Source organism: Capra hircus, chromosome 4 (genome assembly GCF_001704415.2).
Source record: "Capra hircus breed San Clemente chromosome 4, ASM170441v1, whole genome shotgun sequence".
NCBI lineage: Eukaryota > Metazoa > Chordata > Mammalia > Artiodactyla > Bovidae > Capra > Capra hircus.
The window spans coordinates 113009073-113034054 of NC_030811.1; the positions used below are offsets into that span (position 1 = coordinate 113009073).

The following is a 24982-nucleotide window of genomic DNA, read 5'->3' on the forward strand; positions in this document are numbered from 1 at the left end:
TACTGACCAGCACTCGCTCACATGGAGGAGGGAGGAGTCTAGAGTGACGTGGGGTCTGTTTCTTCAGCAGAGGTGGCTGTTGGTAGTGATTTGATGAATCTTGTGTTGTTCAGTGGCTGAGTCATGTCTGACTCTTTGCGACCCCATGGACTGCAGCGTGTCAGGCTTCCTTGTCCTTCACCATCTCCTGGAGCTCACTCAAACTTGTCCATTGAGTTGGTGATGCCATCCAACTACTAAACTCCTAAAGTTAGGGCTTTCCTTTGAATAGAACAAAACTCGAGTGGTTGCACGGGGCATGTGGATGCCGTGGTGAGGCTTCCCACAGGAGGGAGGGGGGACACCACAGGAGGGGTCAGCCAGCCGCAGACACTTGCCGGATAAGCTAGAGAAATCATGAGACACATGGTCCTGTCTCATGAGAGCTCCACATACAGGATATGAACGAGGGCACTAAAAACTTTCCTGCTTGGCTGTCTACTTTGAAGCTGTTTAAAAATAGCACCTCTGTTACTGAATGCACGTCAGTAGAGACACTGCACTGGGTTACCTTAACAATCCTGCCGACTTCCAGCATGTCCTGGCACTTCCGCCCAGGGTCTTGCCTGGATTGTGATGCACCACAGTGTTGGGGGCCCCAGGAGCCCTGCCTCCGCTCTTGGCTTCTCAGGGATCCGGGGCATCAGTGACCACATTGTGCTCTGAGTACTGAGCCCACTCGGCAGGCATCCTCCTGAGTGACCCAGAGTTGGAGGAACGTGACTTGCCCGCCGTCATCCTGTCAGGCCCTGTTTTGGAAGCCACCTAAGAGGATGCAGGGGTCTGGTCCAAGCTGGACAGCCTGGACTCCACCACACACCATCTGGACACTGAAACACTCTTAAAATACACTTCTGTGCAAAACTTTTTCTAATAACTCAGGTTTCATGCAAATGTCTTTAAATCTCACCTGGAATTTTATCCTAACCCTTGTCTCTTCTACCCACTACTCAGAATAAACTTTTCTGTTTTGGGGTAAGGAGAGTGTTTAATCCATGTTCAGCCTAAAAGAATCCCCAAATTGGAGGATTCAGGGGATACGATCTGTCAGGAGCTTGGTTATCTGTGTCTGTGGGGATGTGAGATCCTGAAGCCGTGGGGGTTTCTCCTGTGAGCGGGATTTTATTTCCCAAGGAGGCTGGTGAACTGCTTTCCATCGTGTTTCATTTGTGTATTTCTGCCCGCAGATTACTGTATATGCAGAGACTGCAGCGCGGCCTCCGGAAGCTGCCCCCGGGGCCAGCCCTGACGAGCCTGCTCCAGCTAGAGGGGGCTCTCAGGAACGCAGTGGCCCAGGATCTCCACCTCGTCCAAGGTAACTAGCGCCAGGTTTATTTGTCCACACTGCACATCAGGGCAAATGTGAGCACAGGGAGGGCAGACTCCAAGCCGCCTGACGCCTGTCGGGTTTGCAGGTGAGGTGCAGGCGTGGAGTACATAGTTGCCCGAGGTGCTTCAGACCTAGCACGTGCAGGCTGAATAAACGGCTTGTTGCCTTGGAGATCACACCCTGCTGCTCCCTGTCAGCCTCCCTGGGGGCTGGACGGGCTCCTTCCTGGGACCAGATCTGCTGACCCATCCACTCCCATCCCCGGTGCTTGGGCGGGACTGATGCTTGGACCCCTCCTATCTTCCCTCCCCATCCCCCTGGGCTGAAGGGCTTGTCTGCCCAGGACCTTTCCCTGACTGAGACCATGACTGTGGTCCTAGGAGGTGGCTGTGGGCATTGGGCACTCAGGGTTCTGTCCCTTCTCATGGTGGAGGGAGAACGAGGTGGCTGACGGAACCTCTCCCTGTGAGTCTTCAGAAAGAGGAGCCAGAATCGTGGGGACTTTCTCAGCTCCCTCCTCAGGGAGACAGAACTGTCTGACCGCAGGTCTGGGTGCTGACATGCCTGCTTCCAGGGGTCAGGGTGTTATTTGACGGCCACGTGTTGAGTCAGGCATGGAGCAGCCCCAGGGGCTGAACAGTAACCTGTCTGTCTGTCCTTCAGAAATCCTCATTTGCCTCGAGGCATCTGCCAACAACTCTAGATCCCATGGACCTGGCCAGTCGAAACTGGAAAAGGACGTGCTTTTTAAGGAGTTACAGCAGGTAAATCACAGCAAAGAATCGTGAATAAACAACTTGGCTAGAACACTCGAGAAGCTCAGGCGGTATTTCCTTTTGCTCCTGCTTTGCTAGCAAAGTAGAGAACAGTAGGCAGTTTTTATGCTTTTTTTTGGCCATATTGTATGGTATGTGGAACTTCCCCAACCAGGGATCGAACCTGTGTCCCCTGCATGGGCAGGCTGATTCTTATCACTGGACCACCAGGGAAGTCCTGTAGGCAATTTTTGAGGAACTTTGTTTTCTCTTGTAAGTCTGGCTCCTGTTTGTGGCCTCTGGCTCAGAAACTGTCTCATGTTGCTCTCCCTGGCTCTGTTTGTCTTAGTTACTGACGAATAAGAACGCCACTTCTCTCTGCCTCGGTGGATGCTTGTCGGAGACAGGAGTTCCCCTGAGTCCCAGGGTGGCTGGCGTCCAGGAGGCCCTCGGGGGACTGACCTGCGGCCCTCTCCCCTCCAGCGAGGCCAGCGCTTTACACAAGCTGCTTGGGTCCGTGCAGGATGCTGTGAGTATCCACCATCTGGCCTCTTCCGGGCCCTGGGGGCTCATTCCTGAGATAGATTCACTGAAGATGTCCATCCTGGAGCTGTGGTTTTATAAGGCAGCTGTTGATGTCGTCGAACCCCAGCTACCCCGGGACCCCAGTTTAGGCTGGGGTCCTTAGGAGGTTGTGTGCCCCACCTGGCCAAAATCTACTTGATGTTGAACGAGTCTCCCAAAGAGCACCCAGGACTGTCCCCAGGTCGCCTCTACTTCCCTATGTCCAGGTTCCCGGTCTGGCTCCATTTCCAGCTGCAGATGCCGCAGCGGGTGGAGCCGTGTCCTGAGGTCAGTCAGTGGGGGGCCGAGTTGGAGCTCCAGTGGGTGGAGGCCTTGGTGGGCACGTGCTCTCCCTACATCGTGCCCAGGACCCGGGGCTGCCTTCCCCTGGTGTCTAAGCATGCAAAGTGTGCAGCATTAGTGAAAAGCACATGTCAAGTTCAGCCCACATTTTCCGTACTGGACACTGTCCTATCTGCCCAGTCATGTCCAGTTCTTTGTGACCCCATGAACTGTAGCCCTCCAGGCTCCCCTGTCCATAGGATTCTCCAGGCAAAAATACTGGAGTGAGCTGCCATTCCCTTTTCTCCAGGTTATCTTCCCGACCCATGGATCAAACCTGGGTCTCCCGCATTGCAGGCAAATTCTTTACCTTCTCAGCTACGGGGGAAGCCCTACTGAACACTGGAAGTTATTTTAACGTTCATCCTTTTGTATTGACGGTTCATCTCACTTTCAGCATTTCCTGTTTCATGTTTCTCTTCTTTCATTAAACCATGAAATAAAATCAGTGAAAAGATGAGACTAGTGAACTGTAGTAGTAGCAGTAATGTAGTTGCTCAGTCGTGTCCGACTCTGTGCGATGCCGTGGACTGTAGCCTGGCAGGCTCCTCTGTCCATGGGATTTTCCAGGCAAGAACAGTGGAGTGGGTAGCCGTCCCCTTCTCCAGGAGATCTTCCCAACCCGGGGATTGGAGCTGGGTCTCCTGCGTTGCAGGCAGATTCTACACCATCTGAGCCACCAGGGTAGCGTGTCAGTCCAGTCAGGGTTTTTCCTGCATCTGCTCTGTGAGGGATCATGGGTGGAAGGGTGCACGCCGGCCTGACTGAGGAGGGCAGGGGGCAGCCTGGGTCCCCAGTGGGCGCGTCCTCCCGGATGAGTGTATGAGCTCTTAAGGAGGCTTGAGGCTGGAAGCAAGGAGAACTCGGGGAGAGTGCTGGCCAGAGGGAAGGTGTGTGCAGGCATGGAGGCCATCGCCTGTTGGCACAGCTGTTTTTCTGCTATCGGTTTGTACACTCTTTCCCAACAGAAAGCCCACCACGTTTCTCTGTATCTGTAAGGCCCATGTCATGGTGCCCACGGGTTCCCAGGTGGCTCAGTGGTAAGGAACCTGCCTGCCAATACAGGGGACTCAGAGTCCATCCCTGGGTCAGGAAGATCCCCCGGAGAAGGGAATGGCTACCCACTCCAGGATTCTTACCTGGAGAATTCTGTGGATGGAGGAGCCTGGCAGGCACGGAGTTGCAAAGAGTCAGACACGATTGAGCACACAAATGGAGCCAATAGCGCCAGCATCTGCTGGTGCTGTGAGCCCGTTATGTTTATATATTTATGTACATGTGATAGCCTTTCTGATGGGCTTAGGTTATGTGTCACTATCGAACCCCCAGAGTGCAGCAGGTGATTCTGATGGTCCCCCCAGACGCCTCTCTTGTAGCTGCGGGGGTCTGGGGGGTAGCTGGAACATGGGTTGGGGTGGCTGTCTCCTCCAAGTGCCAGGGTCCCTTTGCTCCTTGTGGCCTCTTCATGTGGCCCCCAGCAGGGTGGCCACACTTCTCCTGTGGCAGCCTGCGATCCCAGGTAAGAGAGTGGGGCTGGAAGCTGATGTCCTCAGAAAGGGTGGGGCCGGAAGGGCCATGTCCTTCTGCTCTGTGCTGGTTAAATGTGGGTCCCTGCCCAGCCTTGATGAGCTGCAGGGAGCGGTTACAGGGCTGTGATGCTTGGAAGTCTGCTCCATTGGGATCACACGGGCAACAAGCCAGTATAGACGGGCTTGGAGAGTAGGTGCTCTCTGGTTGATATCTGCCTGAGGCTGAATTTGGGGTTTGTTCAAGTGAACAGAGACACAAGTCCAGGACTCAGTGGTCCCAACCCTTCGTGGTGCAGTTCAAAGGGACCCGCTGCTGAGTAAGCACAGGACGAGGCTGCATCACAATTGCCCAGTTTAATCACTTTATGGACCACAAGCCATGTTGTCTCTGCCTTTGCAGAGTCATCTTTTGCAGGCAGTCATTGCTGGGCGCACAGGTATGCCAGTTTCAATACCAGAAGATGCCCCGGACTGGCAGGATCTGGGGACGCAGCTGCGGGAAGCGAGCCTGCCCTGCACCCGGCTCCTGCGGCTACTGAGAGCTGATGTCTCTGCTGCTGACTGCGAGGACCAGCTTTTCTCCACGGTGTAAGTAGTAGCTGTTAGGTGAAAAACGTCTGCACAATTGGAAACCGAAGGGATTCTTGTGGCTTCCTTCTTTATGAGCGATAGGTCAGCATGGCATAGTCTACTTATAAATAAATAGTTGCTTAATTTTTTTTTCCATTTTAAAAATATTAGCCTGTTTGGTACTATTGGAAAGCATCTACAAGATATAAAATAGTGAACAGTCCCTTTTAACCATTGGCTTAATCTTTCACAGGAAATGTAGAACCCTCATTTAGTCTAAGGAGCTTTATTTATTTAAGAAATATATATATATTTGGCAGCGTTTGGTCTTAGTTGAGGTGAGAGGGCTTAAAGTTGCCTTGGGGCATGTCGGATCTTAGCTCCCCGACCAGGGTTTAAGCCTACATCCCCTGCACTTGAAGACAGATTCTTAACTAGCCCACCAGGGAGGTTCCCTAAGGTGCTGTTTATCACGTCACCCAGGGTGCTAGCATGAATTGCCTGCAAGTGGCTTTCAAAGGAGCTGTGCTTCTCCAGAAAATCTGCCTTGTTTTTATTTTCTCAAACCATGGATTGTATGTGGAACGAATTTCCATTCTCCTCAGCTGCTAGGATGTTCACAGTCAAATATGTCAAATAGGAAATGTATTTTTCGTAACTCAGAACTTGCTTCATATCGTATCCTTTAATTTCCCACTTTCTCCTCTCTTGGTTTTTTGTCTTATGTTTTATGCATTTCCATAAAATAATTTTTCCTCATTTTGCAAATCAGGATTGGAATGTTCATAAATAAGAAAACGATTTCAAAGTTTCTAATTTCCTATATAACTGGATTGCCAGACATTTGTATATATTTGTATTTAGATGAGTTTGTAATAAGACCTTCTGGAAAATCATTATTAAAATTTGTTTTTTCTGGATTGGTTTTAATTGCAGGATGTTTCATATACTTGAGAAAGCACAATCATTCCTGGAACATACACATTTCTGGAAAGCCTTCATGGGGTTTATCGGGAAGACTTGCGAAGTGGCTCGATATGTGAATAAGCACGAGGGTATCCAGAGCAGTTCACTGGGTAAGTCAGTGCTCTCGACTCCAGCCATGTGGGTGTTTTCCGCATTCACTGTGGCAGCACCGCTTCCTCAGAGACGAGCAATCCTGCCGAGGGGAGGGGGCTGACAGCAGGGGCTTGCCAGCGCAGGCACACTGAGCTTTACTCTCTCAGTGATAACAAGACTGACCACAGGTCCCAGCGCAGTGACTGCTTCCCCTCGAAACTGGCCCACTTTGGCCCATAAATTCTTATCTGGACAGACTCATCGTAACCCAGCCTCTGAAAGTCCGGACGCTCTGTGTGCAGTACCACCTTCCTTGGCAGTGTGCCTGCCCAAGTACCCGTGGCAAATAGACTCCCCTCTCTCCTTACCAGTCTCAAAGCCAGAAGCCCCGTAAAGTACGAACTTTACAACTTGCAACTACAGAACTCACAGAGAATCATACTGGTCTCCGAGAGGCTTTGTTTTTAGGGAAGATGCTGGCAGGGAGACACCTCCATCTCTGCGTCAGCCTCTTCTGGGTCTAGAGCCGGTGGTGTGCTTCCATCTGCCTTGGGAACCACGTGCCCTGGTTCCCCTGTGTTACACAGGCTCTGGTCCCATGCGGTCATCAGCATCTCCTTGGAGCTTGGGGATTGGGGCCTGGGGATGACAGTTTCCTGTTCCTTTTCTGTGGCCATGTCCATCTAACACTCCTTCCTTCTTCCTCAAACTGATCCAAGGGGCCGCTAGAGACCCCATGTCTCTGGTTCTTGGTATCAGACTCATCAGCCATGAGAGGGGTCCCTGCGTTCACTGTTGTTACTCTCCGGGCTCTGTATCCCATATACAGAGCTGGGTCCACGTGGCTTCTCCAGTAGGTTGGCTGTGTTCTTCTGTGTTGGGTGCTCATCCTACATGTTGGGCTTTCCTGGTGGCTCAGTGTAAAGAATCCGCCTGCCAATGCAGGAGACATGGGTTCAATCCCTGGGTCGGGAAGATCCCCTAGAGAAAGAAATGGCAACCCTCTTCAGTATTCTTGCCTGGGAAGTCCCATGGACAGAGAAGCTTGACAGGCTACAGTCCATGGGGTCACACAGAGTCAGACATGACTTAGGGACTAAAAATCAACAACCTGCACGTTAACGTCCTGCTTCAGCACCTTGTCCTCCTTTTCATCGCATATTTCTGAGCAGTTCTACCATTTCCAGAAACAGGCTACAAACATATTCACCATCAGCCAGAGGCCCAGGTTCAGAAGTGTCTAACACTGATAATCACACACAATCCTCATGGCAACCTATGAGTTGGGTATAACTTCATTCCAGAGCTCATGCAGGTTACATTCCTGGAGGACATCACAAAACTACTAAGTGTCAAATTCAGGAATCCTCACTGTGGTGCCTGCAAGCTTGACCAGTCGCTTCCCTTTGGAGGGATCCGTGCATGGGCTTCAGTTCAGTTCAGTTCAGTTCAGTCACTCAGTCGTGTCTGACTCTTTGAGACCCCATGAATCGCAGCACGCCAGGCCTCCCTGTCCATCACCGTCTCCCGGAGTTCACTCAGACTCACGTCCATTGAGTCAGTGATGCCATCCAGCCATCTCATCCTCTGTCATCCCCTTCTCCTGTCCCCAATCCCTCCCAGCATCAGAATCTTTTCCAATGAGTCAACTCTTCGCATTAAGTGGCCAAAGTACTGGAGTTTCAGCTTTAGCTTCATTCCTTCCAAAGAAATCCCAGGGCTGATCTCCTTCAGAATGGACTGGCTGGATCTCCTTGCAGTCCAAGGGACTCTCAAGAGTCTTCTCCAACACCACAGTTCAAAAGCATCAATTCTTTGGGGCTGAACTCTGCCTAAACATGCTCCACTGCAGAAATGCGGCCTCCTCTGACAAAGAACTAAGTTTTATTGGTTTCTGCTGTGTGTTTTTCCTATTTCACTAATCTCTTTTTTTGGTCTTTATTTCCTACCTTCTAGTAAATTTAGTTTGATGTTCTTTTTCTAGATTCTTCTCAGATTTTCTTTTCTAATATATGCTTTCAGGACTGTACATTTTCCCCTATGCAAAGTTCTGTGTATATTCCACACATGTTGATATATCATGTTTTACATCAGACCTGCAAGTCTTTCTATATTGAACACACTCAGATTTTAAGGCTTTGGGTAGTGAATGTGTTGTCAGGCAGTTTTGATGGTCACATGGAAACATTATTTGATTAATAATGGTCAAGGGAAGTTAGTGGCTCTGGGCCTTTTCCTGACTGTGTTGGATGAGTTACACACTCCTGATTCACATATATCTTTGCTACTCAAAGTGTGGTGCCTGGACCAGTGGCATCAGCACCGTCTGAGAGCCCATGTCAGACGTACTGAATCAGAGTGTGAACTTCGAGACAGCGTAGTACTAGGACCAAGCCTATTGATCAGCGTTCATCTTTAGGTTACACGTTGCAAATTTCTCCTTCCTCCAGTAGGAAACAAAACCAACTGCACATGATAAGAATTTGTTATTTATCTATAATGGTTCAGTTCAGTTCAGTTATTCAGTCGTGTCTGACTCTTTGCGACCCCATAGACTGCAGCATGCCAGGCCTCCCTGTCTATCATCAACTCCCGGAGTCCACCCAAACCCATGTCCATTGAGTCGGTGATGCCATCCAACCGTCTCATCCTCTGTCGTCCTCTGCTCCTCCTGCCCTCAATCTTTCCCAGCATCAGGGTCTTTTCCAATGAGTCAACTCTTCGCGTGAGGTGGCCACAGTACTGGAGTTTCAGCTATAATAGAGATACTAGCTAAGTGTTCTAATAACTGGATTCTGCTGTAAGTATTTAAACTATGGAGTGCAGGTAGTTTGGCAGGCAGATGGAGTTGGGAGCAAACCCTGTTTGTGATACAGACTTTACTGAGTGAGTTATTGGCCTCCCATTGCAGTTAGTTTTCTCCTTGGTGACATAGAAATTATATGGTCTACTTTGCTGGGTCCTTATGAGGATTAAGCAAGCTAATGTGCATAAAATGCCTAGTGCAGTACTTCTAGGCAGTTGCCATAGATGCTAGTTCCTTTTTCTCCCCACAAAAATGATGCCAGAGTAATAATGTACCACGAACAGTGGCCACAGAATTCACTTCAGTGGATTCTGTTTTTCCTTTTGTTTAAAAAAGTTATACCATACAGACTGGTTTTTCTGGTAGCATTTGCTTTAAAAAAAATCTGATATTAACCATATACACCTGTGCTCTTTTTCGAGCTGGTTACCATCTTTTCCCCATCTTAAACACTTATGAAATTATATATACATAAGCCAATCTGTTGCAGTGGGAACTCAGTGAAGCATAAAAACTGCAAGTTTTATGTAATTTTGCCTCTGAAATAGGTGCTAGAGTGGTTAAATTACTTGCCTTAAATGAGAAGGGTTTCTTTTTAAAAATTAGCTTTATTGAAATATAATTGCTATGTATAACAGATCACACATGTTTAGATCATGGCATCTGGTCCCATCACTTCATGCGAAGTAGATGGGGAAACAGTGGAAACAGTGGCAGACTTAATTTTTTTGGGCTCCAAAATCACTGCAGATGATGACTGCAGCCATGAAATTAAAAGATGTTTACTCCTTGGAAGGAAAGTTATGACCAACCTAGATAGCATATTCAAAAGCAGAGACATTACTTCCCCAACAAAGGTCTGTCTAGTCAAGGCTATAGTTTTTCCAGTGGTCATATATGGATGTGAGAGTTGAACTGTGAAGAAAGCTAAGTGCCGAAGAATTGATGCTTTTGAACTGTGGTATTGGAGAAGACTCTTGAGAGTCCCTTGGACTGCAAGGAGATACAACCAGTCCATTCTGAAGGAGATCAACCCTGGATGTTCACTGGAAGGACTGATGCTAAAGCTGAAACTCCAATACTTTGGCCACCTCATGTGAAGAGTTGAATCATTGGAAAAGACTGATCCTGGGAGGGATTGAGGGCAGGAGGAGAAGGGGACGACAGAGGATGAGATGGCTGGATGGCATCACCGACTTGATGGACATGAGTTTGAGTGAACTCCGGGAATTGGTGATGGACAGGGTGGCCTGGCGTGCTGCGATTCATGGAGTTGCAGAGTCGGACACGACTGAGCGACTGAACTGAACTGAACAACAGATCTCACATGTTTAGATATACTATTTATTGGGTTCTGACACTTGTGTGTGTGTATCCATGAAGCTAATCATTATAGTTAAGACAAGGTTGTGCCCACCTCTTCTCAGTGTTAATTCCAGCCCTGACTCCTGTCCCCAGGCAACCACTGATCTGCCCTTGGTTGCCATCAACTAGTTTTTTTCCTTTTCTAGAAATATATACAAATGGAATTATATAGCGTGTTCTCTGACATCTTTTTACTTACTGTCATTAATTAGAACTAATTAGCTTCAGCTTCATTCATGAGGTGGTACACGCACTCTTGACTGCTGAGTGTGGATACATCACAGATTGTTTATCCATTCACATGACTTACAATTTGCGATGATTTCTTGTTTATGGCTACTGAAAATAAAGTTTTTTTATGGAAATATGCTTTCTTCCCCTCTAGAAGTTAAATGGCTGGATTATATATTATGTGCATGCCCAACTCTTAAAAAAAACTGACCAACTGTTTTTCAAGCTTGTACATTTTGCAGTTTCAACCAGCACCCTTTCTACCAGAGAGTTCTGATCCTGCCACATCCTCGCTGGCACTTGGTGTGGTCAGTTTAGAAACTTTTAGCCGTTCTAGTAGGTGTGGTATCTCATTATGGATTTCATTCGCATTTATGACTAGTGATTTGAACAGCTGTCTTCTCATGTGCTTACATATCCTCTGTGCATCGTTAGTCATGGATTGTCTATTGACATCATTTCCCCAGTTTTAAAATTAGGCTGTATGTTTCTTTATTGTTGAGTCTGAAATTTCCTTGAAAAGGTAAGATATAGAAGACTTTGATCACATATGTCTGTTGCTAATATTTTCTCCTACTCTCAAGCCTGTCTTTCCAGTTTTCTCAACAGTGTCATCCTGGAGCAAAAGGTTTGATTTTGATCAAGTTCTTCTTATCTTTTTCTTTTTTCCCCAGTGGATCATGCTTTTGGTATTGTAGCTGAGAAGTTTTGCTAACTCTCAAGGTCACAGAGATTTTTGAGCTATGTTTTCCTCTAGAAGGTTAATAGCCTTAGGTTTTAAACAAGGTCTATGGTGCATTCTGAGTTAATTTTTATACATGATGCATGAGTATATCAGATTTTATTATTTTTTGCACATGGAGATCCAAGTGCTCCAGAAAAATTTATTGTGACAATTCTTCTCTCTCCACTGACTACATTTGCACTGTTGTTAAAATACATTGTGCAAATTCATGGCTCTTTCTCTGCACTGTTTAATCTGTTCCAGTCATCTCTACCCCAGTATCACCTGATCTTGATTATTATAGTTTAATGGTAAACCCTAATCAAGTGGTATAAGCTTCCCAACTGCGTTTTCTTAAAAAAAAGTTTTCAGCTATTCCAAGTCATTTGCAATTTCCAATCTGAATGCTTGTCAGATTCTCAAAATCCTGCTAGAGTTTTTTAATTGGATTGAATTGAATCTATGGGTAAATTTAAGGGAGAATGACATTTTTCTGGTAATAATGAGTCTCCTGACTCATTAACATAGAGTATTTCTGTTTATTTGTGTCTACTTTACTTTCTCTTAACAACTTGTAGTTTTTCACTGTAGTTGTCTTAATATTTAATGTTTTTATGCTATTGAAATGCCATGAAATATATATATAATGTTAAACCAACTTTGTATAAGTGGGATGAATCCCAACTGGTAAGGCATAAATCTTTTTTTGTATATTATTGAATTCAATGTGCTAAAATTTTATTTAACACTTTACATTTGTGCTATGAGAGATATTGGACTGTAGCTTTGCTTTCTTTTAATATCTTTATCTTATTGTGTTATCAGAGCGATCCTGGCCTCATGAGTTGAAAAGTATTTTCCCCTTTTTAGTTTTTTGGAAGAGTTTGTGTATTTTTTCTCCCTTAAACATTTGGTATATTTCACTAGTGAAGCCATCTGGGCCTTTTGCTTTCTTTGTAGGAAGATTTTAAACTAAAAATTCAATTTATTTAATAGCTAAAGGCCATTCAGATGGTCTGTTTCTTCTTGCATGGGCTTTGGTAGATCGTGTCTTTAAGGAATTTTTCTCTTTCATCTGAAGTGTCTAATTTAGTGTTATACGTTTTTTACAACACAGCTGACCCTTGAACATCATGGGTTTTTACTGCACTGGTTCACTTGTGCGTGGATGTTTTTCAGTAGAGAATGCTACAGTGCCGTGTGATCTGCAGTGGGTTGAATCTGCAGATATGGGGGATGTGATCTGGAGGGCTAACTACACATGATACATGGATTTTCTGCCTTGTGGAGGGCTAGTACCCTGATTCCCATGTTGCTCTCTGAATGTTAGGGAATCTGTAAAGTCTTTGCCTCTCTCACACCCCTTATCAGTAATGTATGCCTTTCTTCTTGCTTGATCCCTCTGTCAGAGGTTTGTCAGTGTTACTGATCTCAAACAAGAAGCCTTTGATTTTGTTCATTTTCTGCTCATTGTTTTTCTTTTTCCTATTTCCTCAGTTCCCACCTTGATCTTTATTATTTTCTTTTTTCTACTTACTGGAAGTTTAAATGACTCTTCATTTCTCTTTTCTTAACTTGGAAGCTGAGATCTTTATTTTTTTCCAGTACAGGAACTTAATGGTATAAATTTCTTCCTAAGTACATTTTCTTAGATGGCATCTCACAAATATTAGTATACTGTACTTTCATTTGCATAAAAATTTAAAGTGCTTTTAAATTTACCTTTTGATTTCTTTTTGACCTGTAAGCTGTTTTCCAGGTATATTTATGTCATTGATTTCTATTTTTTTAAATTATGAAAGTATGATAACACATTTATAGGAAACTTGGAAAATACAGAACAAAGTTCCACTATATTACAATTATCTTTTAAGTAGATAAATTAAGATTTTAGTTGAAGTTTCAATATCAAACTCTCAGAAATTAATAGGCTGAATAGACAGAAAAGTAGAAGGGTATTATAGACCTGTAAAGCTCTATGAACCAGTTCAACAAAATTAAGATTTTTACAATTTTCACACAACAGCATGATATAAATTCTATTCAATTTCTCATAGACTGTAAACTAGGAGATACTGGAACATATCCAGGGACATTAAACACGGTGCAAAAATTCATAGTCTAAAGGTATTGAGATCATATAGAGTCTATTCTCTTACCACTGTGGAATTATGTTAGAAATCTATATCACACCTCAATAAAGTTAAAAAACTGAAAAAACACAGAAGGTGATTGCAGAGAAAAATGCATTTAAATGAGAAATTATTATCAAAATGAGAAATTAATATCAAAGATTATGTCATTGATTTCTAATTTAGTTAATCCATGAACATTCTTTGTATGACTCTAATCTTATTACATTTATTGAGATTATTTTTTATAGTCTATAATATGCATGATCTTATAAAACATCCCATTGCTTTTGGAAAGAATATGTACAATGTTGTTGTCATGTGGGGCATTCTTTAAGCATCAGTTAGATCATGTTATCTGATAGTATTGTAGAAATCTGTATCCTGATATTTGTCTTCCTCCTCTATCAATTATTTGGAGAGAGCTATTGAAATTTCCAACTATAATTGTGGCTTTGTCTATTTATCCTGTATTTCATCAGTTTTTGTGTTATATGGTTTGAATCTCTGTTATAATGTGCATAAAGATTTAGAATTGTTATGTCTTCCTGATTAATTGTTGTTTTTATGGTTATGGAATAGCAATGATATTATCATCTGACATCTACTTTGTCTGAAAGCTTCCTTTTGAAAATGTAGGGTGATATGTCTTTTTCATCTTTTTACTTTTAAGTTTTTATGTCTTTTTGTACATGCAACATATAATTAGTTCTAATTTTGTCTGACCTGACAAATTTTGCCTTTTAATTGTGGTTTAAGTATTATAAACTGTTTTATGTGATGAGTCCTCTTCTCTACTAATTCTACTTGAATTCTGTCAATTCTGGGTAAGACTTTTCCTGCTTTTCTGCATGCCTTGTAATTTTTGATTGAATGCTAAATATTACGAATTTAACCTTGTTTTGTGCTTGTTATTTTGTTTTCCTTTTATCAAAAACATTGCTTGAAATAGTTTGATCCTTTAGGGTCTTGCTTTTAAGATTTGTTGGGCAGGGCTGGAGCAGTGCTTAGAGAGGTTGTAAATATCCCATTACTGAGTCACGACCCTTTTTTTGCATCTTATCCTCAATGCCTAACACATCATGGATCACTCCAGTCTGACTAATGGGTTCAAAGTTTTTTCCTGGTCCTGTGTGATCACTGGCCAGTTAATTGTTCATTTATTTACTGGCTGAGCTGGGTCTTTGTTGCTTCACGCGGGGGCTTCTCTCTGGTTTTGGTGTGTGGGCTCTTTGCTGTGGTGGTCTCTCTCGTTGCAGAGCATGGGCTCGGTACTTCTGGCACAGTGGCTCCTTAGCATGTGGAATCTTCCTGGACTAGGAATCAAATCCGTGTCCCCTGCATTGGCAGGTGGAGTCTTCTTTTAATTAATTTTTTTATTGAAGGATAATTGCTTCACAGTGTTGTGTTGGTTTCTGCCATACATTCACATGAATCAGCCACAGGTATATGTATGTCCCCTCTCTCTGGAATCTCCCTCCCGCCTTCTGCCCCATCCCACCCCTCTAGGCTGTCACAGAGCCCCGATCTGAATTCCCTGAGTCCCTCTGGCTGTCTGTTTTACATATGGTAATGTATATGTTTCCCCGCTACTCTCTCCATCCTTCCGCTCTGTCCTTCCCCTACACCCCTGTGTCCGTACACCTATTCTCTGTGTCTGGAGGCAGATTCTTAACCACTGGACCCCCAAGGAAGTTCCTGGCTCCTTAACCTTTGATTTTGGTGTGGGTCTTTCCCTGGTCTCAGGGAGCCCCTCCTCGTGCACGGATCAGTTTGTCCTCAGCTGTGTGCTTGGAGAGGGCAGACGGCAGAAAACTCGCTGTTCAGCTCCCTTCGTTCTGCTCCCCTGTCCTGTAAATTCTCCTGACCCTAAACTTTCTTCCCTCAACTCAGGACGCCCACCAGGCCCCAGCTCTGTTCCTGCTGCCTGAGTCACCGCCTGGAAGGTCTCACTTTGTTTATTTTCTGTAGTTCATAGGTCTCTGTCCTACATCGCTTGATGGCCAATGGCACCTCATCTTGGCTGGAAGTGGAAGACAAATGAAAAGGACTTCTAATCCTCTTCTGTTACACTTTCAACCGTGTTAACTGAGACACTGTAGCATTTTTCACTTTACTAGACTTGACCTTTTAGCCAATTTGAAATCAATATATGAAATGCCTTTCTGTTTAGGTTTCTCTGAGGAATCTCCTTGTTATAAAGAGAACATGGATTGGAAAAGCATCAGTGATAATTATTTTGCATTTTTGAATAACTTGATCAAGACTCCAATAGCTTCCATGTCCAGGTGAGTTTTCAGAATTCAACTTCTGGGCCTTGACTTAACTATTATTTGAAATAAACAAAACTCTTGCTTTAAAACATGAGATCCTGATTTAGCTGTTGATAAAGTCTTTCATATGTATTAAATTCTCAATAAATATTTGTATCATAGAATATATGACTCATGTTTCCATGGATTTTGAAAGGAAACAAATTAGAGGAATAAGATTTCCTTTTGAGAATGTAATTTATTATAAAATCCCTCCACTACAAAAAAATCATTCTTTGAAAAATAGTCTTATCTGTTTACTTAGAGTTTACACTGGGGGTCAATGATTTAAGAGTCTAAAGTTCTGGAGACTTTTGGGAGAAAAGTGATCTTTGGACCAAATCTGCCAGATTATATACTGCTATACTCTTTCAGTGCATGTACTGAAATGAACATTTTATTGTATAATTATGGATACTGTGTACAGTTTAAAAGCACACTTTATTGTCTGTGGGGTGTGTTGGGACATGATGTGACAGAAGCTTTGCCTTAGAGTAGTAGTTCTCAAACTTGGAAATGGATGAAATTTATCTGTAAACTTTGCTGCAAATACAAGTGCTTGAACTTTGCTCCAGACATGCTAAATCTTGCTTATGTGTGGGACTCAGATTTCTGTAGATATGGAGAATTCTACAGGTGGCTCTGGTGTAGGTCAAAGCTTAAGAAGCATCCCATAACATCTATCCATCATTGGGATCCATCACTCCTGGGAAGCTTTTTTTTTTAATTAATCAATTTTTTTAATTGAGGGATAATTGCTTTACAGAATTTTGTTCTTTTCTGTCAAACCTCAACATGAATCAGCCATAGGTATACATATATCCCCTCCCTTTTGAACCTCCCTCCCATCTCCCACCCCACCCCACCCCTCTAGGTTGATACATAGCCCCTGTTTGAGTTTCCTGAGCCATACAGCAAATTCCCATTGGCTATCTATTTTACAGATGCTAATGTAAGTTTCCATGTTCTCTCAAGCATTTAGAGAAGAGCTAATGCCTATCCTTCTAAAACTCTTTCAAAAAACTGTGGAGGAAGGAACGCTTCCAAACTCATTCTACGAGGCCATCATCACTCTGATTCCAAAACCAGACAAAGACAATGCAAAAAAGAAAACCACAAGCCAATATCACTGATAAACATAGATGGAAAAATCCTGGGAAGCTTTTCAAGCTCAGCTATTAGTGGGCATAGGAGGAATAGCAGGGGATGGACTCTCTGGAGAATCAGCCCTTTGCTCACGTGAGTTAGGTTTATAATACCTCACTTTCCTGAAGGTCTTAACTACTTAATAACACAGAAAACCAGCAATGAAACTAGTCTAGATGCTCCAAGAGCATGTTTTAATTTTATATTTGTAGATCCATAGCAGCTGGCACAGTGTCTTTAATGATAGTAGTAGCAGTGTTGGTTGCTCAGTTGTGTCTGACTGTGACCCCATGGGCTGTAGCCCACCAGGCTTCTCTGTCCATGAAATTCTGTAGGCAAGAATACTGGAGTGGGTAACCATTCCCTTCTCCAGGGGATCTTCCTGACCCAGGGATTGAACCCAAGTTTCCTGCATTGCAGGCAGATTCTTTACCATCTGAGTCACCATGGAAACCCATCTTCATGACAGGTGCTAGGTACCGAGGTGTTGACTTAATGAATGAATGAAGAAGAATGGACATGAAGTACAATTAATATTAAGAGAGCTGAGCTTGAAATGAGAAAACGCAGCCCATACCTGGTTCCTGCTGTACAATAGCAGTTTGAATTTGCTAACTTAAAAAATCCTGAAATGTTTCTTTCCTCATGAAATGGAAATAATGATATTTACTTCAACGGGATGTTGTAGGAATGAACTAAGATGATAGTCAAGAAAAGGCTTAATAAACTGTAAGGTGATATAAATGTGGGAGGCAGCATCATTACTAGTAGTAGCAGTTCTGACTCGGTTCTCAGTCATCCGACTGTGACTGCTCCATCACTTCCAGTTGCTAATGAAAAACAAGATCGTTCTGCATTCTTCTGTACCAATAACACAATCTCTTTGTGCATGTATTTCTCTGCATGGCTGGATCTGAGTAAGGCTTATCTCAAATTCTTCAGAGTCGAGCTTTCTTTTTCCTAATGGAATTTTCCCCAGGAAATGTTTTCAATGTTCCATGGTTTAAGCTAGCAGCTCTCTGTTCTACAAATAATAGTAAACTAAACCGAGCCTGTAGTTTTTCTGCTTTCAGATCTCAACTCTGAGAGGGGGAAACTACTCCTGCGTCTCATCCATCCTGTCTCTGTTCTATGTCAGGCTGGGTTACACACAGGATTGTAGAGCTAAGGAAGTTCAGAAAGTAATTCTGGAGAAGGCAGTGGCACCCCACTCCAGCACTCTTGCCTGGAAAATCCCATGGATGGAGGAGCCTGGTAGGCTGCGGTCCATGGGGTTGCTGGGAGTCAAACACGACTGAGCGACTTCACTTTCACTTCTCACTTTCATGCATTGGAGAAGGAAATGGCAACCCACTCCACTGTTTTTGCCTGAAGAATCCCAGGGATAGGGGAGCCTGGTGGGCTGCCGTCTATGGGGTCACACAGAGTCGGACACGACTGAAGTGACTCAGCAGCAGCAGTAGCAGCAGCAGAAAGTAATTCACCCTTTAAGGCAATAATAGCCAAAACAGGTCAAAATCCTGTACCCACAGTTCTGAAATCTTACAAAGTCTGAAAATTGAAGCTTTTCTTATGGTTTTCTTACGGCAGCACAACTCATTCTGCAGACTTAAAGTGTTTTTTTTTTTTTTTAAACTTAAAAAAAAATATTGGCTGTGGGGACTCTTCGCTGTGGCATTAAGGCTTTTCTCTAGTTTTGGTGTGTGGGCTTATCTGCCCTGCAGCATGTAGTCCCTTAGCTCCCTGACTAGCGATCGAACCCGTGTCCCCTGCAGTGGGAGTATGAAGTCATAACCACTGGACTGCTGGGGAAGTCCCAGACTTAAGTGTTAAGGGTCTGTTGCCCACACACACTGAGCCTCTTCTGAAGTTTCCCTGCAGAAGTGGTGGTGGGCTGATAGAGGGCTGCCCATGGGTGGGGGGCTGTGAATGCACGTGTGGTAGACACAGGCACAAGTTTCCTTCCTAGAGTCCAGAACACACAGGGCCCCAGGACTGCAAAAGTGGGCGTGTTGCTCCTGAGTCTGAGGGGGTAGTAACTCCTTCAAGTGAAGGTTCACACTGTAAGTGTAGATTTGTCAGGACTGCTGAGCTGCTCCATTGAGACCTCTTTGTGTGTTAAAAATAAACTCCTGGAGGAGAAGTTTATTTTATACCACCTAAAACAATACGTTTCTAATAGTCAGGAGTAGAGCATTGTTTACAGAGCACTGTGATTGCCTTTTAGAATGAGAAATCTCAACACTTGGCCTTAGATCATACAGGGGCAAATTGTCTTGCCATTTGGACGACCTCTATCACTAGGACACTCTGAGACGTAATAAGTAATTGAATGCTAAGATTCTTCTAGAATAAGCAGCAGATGTTAATGACCATGCATATCAACTTATTGAGTAAAATAACTTTAAAATGCATTGTTTTTGGTGCAAGAAGCAGCATTTAAGCTAAAAGTCTGCAACTACATTGTAGATTTCTAAAACATTTTCAGATGGTCACATTAACTTAATCTCTGTGGGAAAATATATTGCCTAGTAAATATTTCATTTATGTTTTCCTGTAAACAAGACTGCATATTATCTAAAAATTTGATAAATTGAATTTTTCTTAAAGGTATTTTTTTCTGATACTGAATCGGTTCTGTTAATATTGTAGGGTCTTAAATTATACAAAGGAACTTCTCGTGATGGAAAAGAAGTTGCAAACCCTTAAAGATGAGCAAATAAACTTCCTTTTATCGTTTATGGAATTTTTGGAGAAATTATTATTGCCTAATCCATTCAACTTATCCAGTATTCTCAAATTCTATAACCTCCCATCTGTCCCTGAGATGACTCTAAATACAAGTCATTTGTGGCCAAATCATTCAGCAAGTTTAGAGAGAGATGTATCTGGCATGGATACTCAGAAACTTCCGGAAGTCAGCAAAGAGATGATTGAAAAAATAGAAACTCATGAAAGTTTCTGGATAAGGAAGGAATCAATAAATATCTTGAGATTTGTGGAATTAATACTTCTGGGGATGAATCCCAAGTTTCTGGCATTTTGGATGCATGGCGCTTCAAAAGGAAAGAGAGCTGAACTGGGACTCTTGCCTACACTTGTAAATTTTTCTGATTTAGAAAATGAGATGATTCATAGGAAAAGCTTTAACTTTTCCCAGTTGTTTCATTCAGATTGGCCTCAATCACCAGCCATGAAAATGGACTTTGTTCGTGTAATTGAAGTGATAATAAATAGTCTCTATGAGTTTGGATTTCTGAGTCAGGAACAAGTCTCAGAAACTGTGGGCACACTTTATGCTATGAGGAACGCATCCAATCTTTTCTTAGCCCTTTCTCAACCTCAAAAACAAGACATTGAGAAAATTTTGACTTGTGTATATCTACATGTCTTCCAGGACAAAGATTCAGCTTTACTTCTGCAGATTTATTCTTCATTTCACCAGTATATGTATAAATTCATGAACATTCAGAGCAAAGAGTCTTTGCTTTCTCTCCTTATGCAAATCTCAAAACACATTTTGGATATCCTAAAGCAATTTAATTTCCAAAACATCAGCAAAGCATTTTCGTTTTTATATGAGACAACAGGGGTCCTCGGGAGGATTTCTGAAGTATCTTACTGTCAACAATTGCTTTCAATTTTTAAATTTTTGGAGCTTCAAGCTCAATCCCTGATGTCCACAGAGGGCCCTGCAATGGAAGTCATCCATGCTACTTTGAGAGGTCTCAAGCAGCTTTTCATGCTGGATGACAGGTTTCGTAATTCTGTACTTCAGTATGTGAGTCAACTCTTTAATGGCTCAGCAGAGGCCCTGCTGGGTGATGAATGCTTTGTTCTGGATAATAAAAGCATTTCTTCTGCAAATTATTCACCAGATGAGGGGTCTGCATTTATCCTCCCGTGGGCACAAATCCTTTCAAACTTCTCAGCAGATGGCAGTGAGTTCCACGAGTTCACAGCTCTTCATTGTACCACTTTGTGGCTTCATGTGTGGACCGAGGTCTGTGGACACATAGCTCAGATATTTCAGCTGGACATGAACATTTTCACTCCTCTTCGTGTTGGTCTCCAGCAGCTTTTGGATGAACTGGAAAGTGATGAGAAAATTCCTGAAAGCTGTCAGGAAGTAATTGCCAATGATCACCCTGCTAGACTCATCTTACATTTGTTTAAGAATGTAACTCAAACTGATGGCTTTCATGATTGGAATGATTTCCTGAATCTCAGAGATCTCTGGGTAGCACTAGGTGATGGATTAGTTCGAGTAAAGTTGCTTAACCTGGACCGAATAGAGAAATCCCTTTTTACCATGGAAACTACCCTGAGTCAGCTGAAGTCACTTCCATTGGATACCAACACGAGCAGAGCGTTTTTATATTCTCTGCTCAACATTTTTATTGAGTTGAGCAACACCTCAGCATCTATAGATAGAAGTGTACATTTGATGAATCACTTTCTCTTAGGGAACCTCACAAATTATGAAGTAAAGTTCGCAAGTGTCATCACCAACCTAAGAGACACAGTATTATTTCTTAAAAATATGTCCCACGACCAAGATTTATTGTCCTGTGCTGACATTTTCCAGAATGTCACTGAGTTTATCTTGGAAGATGGTTTATTGTATGAAAATTCTTCCCAGATGGCATTCCACATTCTGGCCATGTTGAATTCCACGTTTTCCTCTGTGGACACAGTTGGCAGACTGAAAGGATGTACCACGTGGGTCAGCACTGTAAACCACCTGTGTGCTTTGTATAACTCCAGTTTTTCACAAGGCCATCTTCACAGTGTTCTGCAGAGTCTCAGAGATGGGAAAGACAAACTGAACTCTACTCTGAAGCTTGTTACTTGGATGTTGAATATAATGATGGAGCCTTGCTCATTGAATAGGTCAAATATAAACTGTGTGAATGTTTACTTAAAAAACATGACTGACTTTCTAAATGTTCTACTCACTGCAGTCTTTGGAAAAGAAAAGGTACCACATTTTGAGATTTTATTAACTCTTTTAAATGATTCCACAAACCAAGTAAGGATGATTATCAACAACATCTCAAGAGACTTTGATTTTGCACCTCAATCTAACTGGACACATTTTACTGAATTAATTCTAAAACCCATAAAGATGTCAGATGACATGCCTCTTCAATTTCAAAATATTTGGCTGCAATTAGTAGCTCTGGGGAAGGAAATTCAAAATCTTGTGAAAGATACTTCCCCTAACAACCTGGAAAATAACACCTCTTATGAAGCTGAAAAAAGTTTAAACATAATTGCTACTAGTCCAAAGGAAAAGGATATACACAGCTTAGGCAATTCATTTTACCAGCTAGCTGGTTACCTTGCCTTCAATTTATCTCATGATCTCCAAAATTCATCCAAAAGAATTTCTCAAGAAATAATGAAAGCTGTGGGTCTCAGTATTCAACTCATGAGGGATTTGTTCAACTCCCTAACACCCTCCACTTATCACAGTGTTCCACAAGAGCCAGGTGACTTTCAAGTTTTAAAGAAGATGACTTCTCTCCTGCGTACTGTCAAGAAAACAGACATATACTTGCTAGTAGATCAGCTTGAACACATTAGTGCAAGCATGATGGATTTCTCTAAGAACATCAGCAGGTTAGGTGCTAGCAATTTGGGGATCGGCTTCTTTGTTGACTTAATGGAAAAATTTGTCGACAGCTCACATTCTTGGAGTATTAACCACCTGCTGAGGCTCTCACGTCTGCTTCCTAGAAAGGCTGCTGATGCCATGGTGGATGCGTATTACATGCTCCCTCATGCCATGAGGCTCCTGCGGGGCATGGGTGACAAAAACATCACAGAGGCCCTCAAGGATGTCTATAACTTCACACTCCTCCATGGCATACACCTTTCAGACGTCACCAAGGAAGACTTCACTGCTGCGATAAAAACTCTCATGGACACAATTGAATTAGTATCAGCTCAACCGGGCATCCTTTCAGAGACATTAACTTGTCTTCCTGTGTTTTGGTGCTGGAATCATACAACTTCTGGGTTTCAGCAGAACCCCAAATCAGACGCCTGTAATGCCCATGAGCTCACATCTTCCTTTTACAGTAAAGTAGCCAGTATCCTTGACCACCTCCACCTGTCTCCCCATGGTGATGATTCACAATGTTTGAATGAAAGCTCACAGATGGAAATAACTAGGAAAGTAGCCTGTGTGATTCATGAACTAATGGACTGGAGTTCCATTCTTCTAGAGCTGTGTGAAGTTTTCCATGTTAAAACTTCACTTGTGAAATCTGTGCAAGAGTTTTGGCATAAGGTGTTACCATTTGTCCCACTTTCTGGAAATCAGAGCAGTGGCAGCATCTCTGAGCTCTGTCCTGGTCATCTTATAAAGCAAGTCGCTTTGCCAATCATAGAAAAATTTAAAAACTTCAACTTTACAAAAGTCACATCAGATGAAAACCTTCTTGAAAAACTAGTTAGTTTAAACAAGGTTCTTAATGTGGATGAAGGAGCAGAAACATCTGTTTGGTATAATATTTCCTTTCATTTGCAAAGGATAATAGACTTTCTTTCTAGGAAGGAGAACCTGGTAAACAGCACCAATTCGCTAGTTTCTCCGTTCATGACATTGCTGAATGCAAACCTCACAGGCAGTAGTTTAGAAGTATTAACATATTTTATTAAGAAAAGCGAAGCAGCTTACAACTTGGAAAAACAATGGCTTGAGTTTAAACAAATCATGAAAGATCTAACCCATAATTTTAGTATCAGACCCCTATATTCTGAAATTGACAAAGTGATGCAAAGGACTAATTCAGTGGCTCTTCAAAACATACCCTTACCACTAGCCCATTTTTTGGAAAGCCTGGATTTATCATCATTGAAGACATTAGAAATTATTGAAGATTTTTTACTGGCCATAAAAAACTGGTTTCATAAATTTGCAAATGAAGATTACTCCAAAATGATACAAACATTATTTCTTCTTTTGGCTAACAAGAGTTCAACTGATGATATCGCTTTGGTGACTAAAGACCTTGCTACCTTTTTGGGTTATCTCAAAAATGTTTCTAGAGAAGGTAATTTTGATGTTGCCCTTCTTACTCGTCTGCTAAGTCAAGAACAGCTAACTAATTTCTCATTTGTTCAGCTGCTTTTTGAAAGCTTCCTAATTAATTCAATCAATAACTTAGCTGAGCGTTCTCAAGGAGCAGCCTTGAACTTAAGTGATACTGACCTTCAAATAATGAATCTCATTAACCTCGTCTTGAACCACACACAGTCAGAAAATGGTGAGAGACTCATTCTCCCTCCAAGAAGCAGAGTGGGTTTCATGGAACAGCTTTTGAAAACATTCTTCTTTTTACTAAAGGAAAATTCTGGGAACAAAATATTTCTTCTGCTAAAAGACATCCACAAAGATCTCTTTGCAGAGATGAGGTGAGTTTATTTTTGCTTGTAGAGCACCTGTAGTTGTACATTACAATCCAGTTTATTTCCTGGAACTTCTATGAAACCTTGGAATGATCTTTGAAGTGAATTTTATCTTAATGAACATTTTGGAAAAACCAAGGTAAAGAATCTTTGATGATTGTCATCTAACTAATAAACCTATATACAAATGTGTATATCATAGTATTATGTTTTATTAGGAAATAAGCTGGAGTCCCACAGACAGGGGCTGCAGGTTCCCATCCATAGGGGCTGGTCAGGGGGTGATGGGATGTGTCCAGTCCAGGACATGTCCAACCTCCCACCCGTTAGAGCCCAGGAGGTCCTAACCCTCTCAAAGACCCTCCGTCTAGGAAGTCAGCCTTTCCAGGGCAACATGCCTTTGCACTGACTGGGTCTTTAGTCACATCTGACAAATCTCCCTAAGCAGCACCTACCTTAGTGTTTACAATGATACAATGTGGGCATCCTGACTCTCATAAGTGGACCCCCTGTGAAGCCCAGCAAACCAGAAACACACCAGAGAGGGCTCTGGGGCTGTCACGTGGCCCAGCTAGCTGCCACCAAGCCAAGCAGCTTGCCAGGACTTGGGATGTTCAGAAGGATGTTCCCTCCTACCCTGAGAGTCCCATTTGATGTTC

The 24982-nt window shown here is 43.1% G+C and overlaps 1 protein-coding gene across 1 annotated transcript in view; it reads left to right on the top strand.

The window, feature by feature from the left end:
• The window catches only part of ABCA13 (ATP binding cassette subfamily A member 13), a 389474-nt gene that overhangs the window by 46906 nt on the left and 317586 nt on the right, over window positions 1-24982 (top strand). Inside the window, exons 11-17 of the mRNA XM_018047508.1 lie at window positions 1227-1354; window positions 2033-2133; window positions 2474-2653; window positions 4960-5147; window positions 6066-6205; window positions 15620-15734; window positions 19557-24329. Coding sequence (XP_017902997.1) covers window positions 1227-1354; window positions 2033-2133; window positions 2474-2653; window positions 4960-5147; window positions 6066-6205; window positions 15620-15734; window positions 19557-24329 — 5625 coding nt within the window. The remainder of the gene's footprint in view (window positions 1-1226; window positions 1355-2032; window positions 2134-2473; window positions 2654-4959; window positions 5148-6065; window positions 6206-15619; window positions 15735-19556; window positions 24330-24982) is intronic.